Source organism: Gouania willdenowi, chromosome 6 (genome assembly GCF_900634775.1).
Source record: "Gouania willdenowi chromosome 6, fGouWil2.1, whole genome shotgun sequence".
Classification (NCBI taxonomy): Eukaryota; Metazoa; Chordata; class Actinopteri; order Blenniiformes; family Gobiesocidae; genus Gouania; species Gouania willdenowi.
In genome coordinates this window covers 19723056-19730980 of record NC_041049.1, presented here as the reverse complement: position 1 = coordinate 19730980, position 7925 = coordinate 19723056, and the positions used below count along the sequence as shown (strand labels likewise).

Here is a 7925-nt window from a genome sequence, read left to right as displayed (position 1 = left end):
AACACAGGCTAATGCTGCAGTGCGTCATATTTTGCCTTTTGACTTTCATTACATTGCCCCGTGTAAACCCCACAACAGGCCGACCTATGACTGCACACAGTGTTCCAAACAGTTTTGTGTAAACAGATGAGGATTGTAGGGTGGAAATATGTCATCTGCTTTGAAATCATGCAATTTGGCACAATGAGGAGCAATATTATGGGTGTATTATGGTCTATGCTGCTTTTAATCACTTGAACACTTTTAAAACTTTGCTTTTGCAACTTTTTTTGAAGTGTTGATGACAACTGACTTCATTTTAAACTTTAAAATACATGAGACGCACAAGATGAATGCCGGCATAACGTAAATATGTCGTTTTATCCTCCACGTGAAGTGGTGTGGTAAACATCACTGCACCACAGCAAGAAGAAGGATATTTGTGGAAATAGGATACAATGTAGCCATACCAGGCTGTCATTAGATCTCGGAAGCTAAGCAGGTCTGGGCCTGGTTAGTAGTTGGATGGGAGACCACTGAGACTTCCAGGTGCCACAGTGGTTCCAGTGGTATCTGGCACTGTGCCCTTGGGCAAGACACTTCACCCACATTGCCCAGAATGTAGTGTTGTAGAGTGAGTGTTGGTGATGGTCGGAGGGACCGATGGCGCACTATGGCAGCCTCGCTTCTGTCAGTCTGCCCCAGGGCTGCTGTGGCTACAATAGTAGCTTACCACCACTAAGTGTGGAGTGATGCCTACATTCTGTAAAGTGCTTTTAGTGTCTACGATAAAGTGCTGTATAAAATCCAATGCATCATTATAATGATAATAATAATAATAATAATAATAATAATAATAATAATAATTATTATTATTATTATTATTATTATTATTATTATTATTATTATTATTATTATTATTATTATTATTATTATTCCATAAGTTAACATGGACTTAGCATTGACTCGAGTAAGGGTAATTTTTAAGGTTTTTCTAACACCTGATGTGATCATTTGCATCAACCTTCTGGAAATATTAGAATTAAATAGTTTTTACTGTTATAATAAAAAGCTTGAATAATTGATTTGCAGGCATGTCAGAAAAAGATGTAAAGCTGAGGTGTTTCTCAGGTGGGACTATACAGTCTAAATAATCCCACATTGACGGTTCAAGGTCCTGCTTATGATTATTAAATATTATTCCATCTGTGGTGGATGATTCATTGAGAAATCAGCTACATGTGCTCTACTGGTGTCATGAAAGCGTAATTTCCTCCCAAGCAAACAAACTTAAACCTTTAATTTGATTTAAACTTGATAACTTAAACTTAATAGATAATATTTAACAGAAGCTGCCGGGAGTCTATTGTTACCCTGCATGTTATTCTTTCTTTCTTTCTTTCTTTCTTTCTTTCTTTCTTTCTTTCTTTCTTTCTTTCTTTCTTTCTTTCTTTCTTTCTTTTCTTTCTTTCTTTCTTTTCTTTCTTTCTTTCTTTCTTCTTTGTTTTTTCTTTCTTTCTTGTCTTTCTTCTTTCAGCAAGTATCTAAAGTTACATTTTAAATAAAAAAAAAAATAAAAAATCACAACAAATCCACCATATATGCTACAGATTTGCAACTGTCACCAATATGTACCTTGGTACACTTAAAGCTATCGCAAATATGAGGTCTTGTTTTTTCTTAATTGTAAACCTATTAAACTTAATCTTCTCCCATAATTTTTGCTCAATTGACACCAAACTTGCTACCAGCTCAGCTTCAGAATGTCCTACACAAACAATCCACACAGATTATGATTCATCCAAAATCAAATCTACAGTGCATCAAAATGTGCGACTGTAAATGATGTTGCATAACTTATTGCTAAAGACAATTTTCAATTTTCATTTTTAAAAAAAATGACGGTTTTGCAGTGATTGTCGATGAGGTTTGAATAAAATAATTTTGAACATCCATTTTTCACTTAATGAGCTGATACACATATTACCAATGACTTCATGCTGGCTAAATTTTTTTTTTTTGGATTGTCTTAGTAACTGCATTTTTGACAGTCATTTGAAATATTGAGCATCGCGTTAGTTCAGGAGGTCAGGAGGCACAGAGGTCAAGCTAGTCCAGCCCCTTCATCTGTCGGTAGCTGTTAACAACTGACACCATCCATCCTCTAATCAGTTAATCATCCAGGTGATCAGATTCTATGCTTCCCATTGGTTAGAGTTAGTCTCAGCGCTGCATTTAAACCACGGCAACACATCAACTTCCGCACACTTCATCTGGAAATGCCTCGCAACCCACCCCCACCCCAGCTTCTCCTCTTCTATCTAAGTAAACACTGTCTTCTGTTGCCATCTAAACATCTGTGCTTCTGTTCCAGGGGGTCCTGCTGACCGCTCTCTCTGCTTATGCCTCTCCATGTAGCTCATGAAAAAGCGAATGGGAGCTCCCTTTGCTTCGGATTTCCACGCAGCGGCTGGAAAAGGCAAAGAGGTCTCAGAACAGAGCCTTACTGCCAAATCTAAAATGCAAGCTAAAGAAAGCTATTTGAATAAAATGATACTGACTGAACTGCTTGCACACAGTTCTTAGTCAGTGCTTATCAACAGGTTCCAGAACACACCACGGGTGTATTTCCGGCAGTAAGAGAAAGACAAAAATGTTACGGAATACATTTTTATAAAGACCCTTTTGCTCACTAAATGGGCTAATAATATCACGTGAACACAAACAACCAATTCACCTAAATGTTTAATAAAAGAATGATGAATCAGCGTTAAAGAAGCACGGACAATCGGCCATTACGGAGCACATCCGTCTCTCATTCAGACACTCGGAGTGACAGCTGTCAAAATCTGCCATGTTTCAGCACCAAGGACAGCGCGAAATCACCACTAATTTAGCCACAAAGGAGACTAACTTTCAAAGATAAAAAACCACAAATACAAAATATTTGCAAACTTTTACACCGAGAATCCCATAAATCCTAATGTAACAGCAGCATGGCAGAAAATAAAAAGAAAACATTTGCTTTAATAATAATTTATATATTGTAATTTTTTTCATTCTGTTTTTATTCATCAGGAAAATATGACCCCAATGTGCTTGCTTGTGTTGTTCTGATTCACTTTTTTATTTTTTTATTTTTTTGACCAGATGCATGGATTATTCAAAAAAAACACAAAAAAAAAAAAAAAAAAAAAAAAAAAAAAAAAAACACACACAGTTCAAAGCTCAGAGCTCAAAAACTCCATTTTTTTGTGCAAAACATTCACTTCTTTTGTTTCTTAAACATAAAAAATGGAGCAAAAACAAGTGATCAATTTTGACAATTTTTACTTTGGTGATTAAGATGAGACAGAGAAAGCACAGCAAGGAAAATGGTGTATCTTAGTTAGAAGGAGGGACAAAAGTGATTTTGGCAGCTTACAAGATGGAAACAGAAAACAAGGAAATTGATGATTTTACTTTTGGTGACTTTAATGAAAATCAGCTCCTATTAGTCAAAACCTGTGGGGTTTCATTCCACCTGAAGGGTGAACCAAAGCAAGCTTTTGGGAAGAAGAAGAAGAAGAAAGCCACTGACCCAAAAGGAGACCAACCTGCATCTCCTGAAAAAAGGAAGCAGAAAACCAACTCCATTCTTGAATGTCAGAAAAAGCAAATTTCAGACCTTACACTGTTACTTAATCAGTCAAAAATGAGCAGAAAACCAGACAGTTAGAGCACAAGCTGCTTCAGGAAGCTAAAACCAACTCTATCCTTCTAAGCCTGAAGGAAGATTCTACAAACCTTAAAGTTCCAGTGACTTCCAGACTCAGAAGACACAGTGAACTGAAGAAGAAAGAGGAGGTGACTGCCACGCTTCAACAACAGCAAGCAACAGTGGGTGATTATCTTATTCAGTTTGGATTTATTTTCTTGTTTTTTTGACAATAAATATATATTCAAATTGTAGTTGTAATCTCCACACAGATAGCAGAAGCTGAGAAGATAAAGAGTTGGAGGTGAAGGACTGATCTTTTGCAAATGCCTGAGAAATTAAAAACTCAAACTGTTCAATGCGATGAACTGTTGGAGGAGAAAACTCACACTTTGAAAGTGGTTAAGTTAACGGAGCAAGCTCACTGCAACCTTGAGAACCAAGTTCAAGAAAAGGTGCCACAGCTGGAGAGCACCTTGGCCAAAGCAGAGAATGACCTGGATGCCAAAAACACGAGCACTGGGACTAGAAAAACCACCCTCAGGTGCTGGTTCACCCCAAAAAACCAACATTAGAACACAGCACAAGCCTCAAGTTGGACCTTTTAAAGAAAACTCTTTCAATCTCTGTCCTCCTTCTTTAACATGTAGATGCTTTAAAATGTTCCCCCCTCTCATATCCTGTTCTCTCCTTCCTCTTTCTATCCTTTTCTCTCCCATCTGTAGTTTCACCCTGTGTTGGACACAAGCTGTCCATCCTCTTGATGGCTTGAAGAATTACGTCCCCAGACATCAATGTAGTCCACTTTAGTTTTTCACCCCCTCAGTGATTCTGCAACCCTCCACTCACTCTATGAGTCAGACTCAGATAAAACTACATCCACTCACACGTTGATGTCATTCGTGGCTTCTCTGCCATGCAAAGACTTCTGCTCAATTATGGTGATTTTCATCAGTCAAAGTCTACAGGAACAAGTAAAGGTCAGGATTCAAACCATCAACCTCTAACTTTCTATATCTCTACAAACAGCTTTAATGATTAAGAAATACGTGGCGTTAAAAAAAAAAAAGGGGGAAAAAAGTATTTTATTCAATAGAATTAATTACACTTTTGACTCAAATATTTCATTGTCAAACCATTAGATTAGCCTTTTTTCAGTTCTATGTCCTTCTAGTGCATGTGTCAAACTCAAGGCCCATGGGCCAAATCCAACCATTTGGAGCATCCAATTTGGCCCGCGGGAAAAAGTAAAAATGTCAGAGAAATGATGAATCGGGTTAATGAAACCCAGCAATATTTGCAGGAGCTCACAGTTTTCCTGGTGCTTATATCACATGATGGCAATCATTCCTAATGTTAAACAGTTAAAAAAAAAAATCTAAATTCTTGCAAAATCTTTTTACCTTTTCCTCAAATTATTACATAACATTTTCCTCAATAAAATTGAAATTTATATCACAAAATCAAGGGAATTTAAAGTGAAAATCCTGCTGGGACTAATATCTATCACTTATTGCTTGGATATTGTCAATGTCTTATATATTTAGTAATTTATGTATATGTGTCCTTTTCTCTCCTTTTTATTCATTTTTTCATTCCCGCCTTATTAAAGCAGCATTCACTCATCTTTTCCACAGCGATCACAAAACCTGAAAGACAGATTATTATCCCATCAGTGTTTTTTTTTTTTTTTTTTTTTTACTTTTCATCATAAAAAGAAAGAACGAACGCAGTAAAAATCATTGTTTTTATCATCATCATCATCATCATCATCATCATTCTTACAATGTTACATAAGATGATTATGTCATGAGAGCACAGGGAGGGCTGCAGGACTTTCCTCAGACAGCCCTAGAGAGGCAGGTAGCTGGGTGGCTGCAGAAGCTCCCTCTTGCCATAAGTAGATGATCCCACATTGGTCGGGATATACACGGTACCAACAGTGTTACTGGAACGGACCAGGAAGTCTGCTAGCCTTTGGGTGACACAGGTGGCTGTGTTGCACTTTCTTTTCTGTATGTTGTGACTATGGAAAGAAACGCATAGAAATGCATCAGACTGATACATTTTCCTTATATCATAATGATAGTTATTATCTTTCTTACAGCCAGACGCTGATGTACCTGTTGGAAGCTGTGAGTCCTCTGCGGGGTCTTGTACTCATGAGCCCGAGGAATGGGTTGGATATTAGTCCAGAAAGCAACCAGTCATCATCGCTGTCTGGGAGAGTGTTTTCCTGCAGCTCGCTGGATGAGAGAGGACTGAAGTACCTGCACCGAAGAGGAAGAAGTGACACCAATGTTAGCCTCTCAAAAGTATCCACTATTCCTGAGAGCAATAAGACTAAGTGGCCCTTTTAGCCCTTTTCCTCTTGTTGTCAAGTAGCGTACTCCACTAACCGGTGAGCACACATACACCTCCAGTGATACGTCCCTTCTTATCAGGCAATTTCCATGACATTTTCCATGACATTTCAAGAATCTCTTGATTTCATATTAAATGTCTGAATTGAATTGTGGTGTGTTAGAAAGAAAAAAAAAAGAGTCTGATGGTGGCTCAGAGCCTGAAAGGAGACCCGGACAGGAAAAGGAAAAGAAAAGATCAAATTAAAAGGAGGATAAGGAAATAAAGGAAGAAGAAGAAGAAGAAGAAGAAGAAGAAGAAGAAGAAGAAGAAGAAGAAGAAGAAGAAGAAGAAGAAGAAGAAGAAGAAGAAGAAGAAGAAGAAGAAGAAGAAGAAGAAGAAGAAGAAGAAGTGGCATAAGAAAAAGAGTGGAGTGGGTGCCGTGGCCCCCTCGTGTTCGCTCGGATGTGCCCCATGGGTTTTTTGGGCACCAAGGCTACCAACTGAGTCCTAGTCATTTTATCACTTTTTTTCTCTCTCTTCTTTTGTTATTATTATTATTGTTATTATTTAAACACACACACACACACACACACACACACACACACACACACACACACACACACACACACACACACACTGCTTATTGTAATATAGGTAAAAAGGATTTGTAAAGGTCGTTCAGGGTGTATGCTTTCGGGGTATAGCATCGTTGTTTGTTTCTGTTTTTTTTGCCTTGTATGTTGCAAAACAAAAAATTAAATAGAATAAAATAAATAAGATAAATAAAGTCAATAAAATAAATAAAATAAATAAAATAAATAAAATAAATAAAATAAAAAGATTCATTCAGACTGAATTAATCTGAAAGTTTGATGCTGTTCTGATCCTCAGCACAATACAACAATTCCGTCTTTTCCCTCACCTGTGGTTCGGGGCAGCAGTGATGCAGTGCAGCAGCACCAGCAGCACCAGCAGCAGCGCAGGAACCCTCAGGTGGTACATAGTGGTGGTTATAGCCTGGTAAGGAACCATCACATAACCAGCATTCACTTTTATTCCCAGACAGATGAGCAATCATTTTAAAAAAACTTAATCCAAAGTGTGAACATTTTTTTTTTTTATATTTTTTTTATTTATTCAGTTCATGAGAAGAAAAATTGAAACAATAGATTATTTATGTGGTCAATATATAAAATCCTCTCATGAATAATCATTAATAGATGTATAGATATTTGTTTTTATCATATTTTTTTTTTTTTAGTGTAAACATGACTCTATTCAACAGTTACCAGAAACACATTTGGGAAGTCTGTAATTTGATTGACATTGATCATCTTCATTAAAACATGCATCATTTCCTTTGATAAATAAACACAAAAAAAAACATAAAAGTGTAATATTAATATTTAACAATACAGAAACAATTCATATTTCAAAAACCTTAAGGTGTTGCAATGGAAGACAATCTTGAATGGCAAGTCCGATTTAACCCTGTTTCAGTGAAATAGATCAGAAGCCAGGCGTACTTACGTTCTCCCTGTCCGTCACTGGAGCAGTCCAGGTTCTGTGAGTCTGTCACACAAAGCGACTCCAACAGTTATAGCCTCTGTGTTCCAACCACTTGTGACATCAGCTCTCTCCAAATATAGCTGAGCATTTTCATTCACACAGAGGTGGGTGGGGGGGGAGGGGGGGATAAAGTGGGTTTTATGTGTCTCACATCACACTAATTTGTTGATTTTAATTACCATTGTTGTTAATATGTTTTTTTTATTTATTGACATTACTCACATAAATACGTCACTATCTTCATCATCGTCCTCGTCACCACTGATTTCAGTGGCCGTGCCGGGACTGACCCGCCATTAACCTACACCAGGGAGAAGAACGCTGTCAGATCCAA

At 37.3% G+C, this 7925-nt stretch overlaps 1 protein-coding gene across 1 annotated transcript; it reads right to left on the bottom strand.

The window, feature by feature from the left end:
• Window positions 1–5455: 5455 nt before the first annotated feature.
• iapp (islet amyloid polypeptide) lies at window positions 5456–7655 on the bottom strand. Its single transcript, XM_028451092.1, has 4 exons — window positions 7553–7655; window positions 6945–7039; window positions 5800–5946; window positions 5456–5702 (listed from the first exon to the last, which is right to left on the bottom strand). Exons 2-4 carry the CDS (start codon window positions 7022–7024, stop codon window positions 5528–5530), a joined length of 402 nt encoding a protein of 133 aa, XP_028306893.1. The 5' UTR covers window positions 7025–7039; window positions 7553–7655; the 3' UTR covers window positions 5456–5527.
• Window positions 7656–7925: the final 270 nt, after the last annotated feature.

Excerpts from the sequence above, each read along its gene's own strand:
- iapp (XM_028451092.1), bottom strand. The coding sequence starts at position 7,024 with ATGTACCACCTGAGGGTTCCTGCGCTGCTGCTGGTGCTGCTGGTGCTG. Across the intron at positions 5,947-6,944 it reads ACTGCTGCCCCGAACCACAG|GTACTTCAGTCCTCTCTCAT; the intron begins GTGAGGGAAAAG and ends TCTTCGGTGCAG. Across the intron at positions 5,703-5,799 it reads GGACTCACAGCTTCCAACAG|TCACAACATACAGAAAAGAA; the intron begins GTACATCAGCGT and ends TTCTTTCCATAG.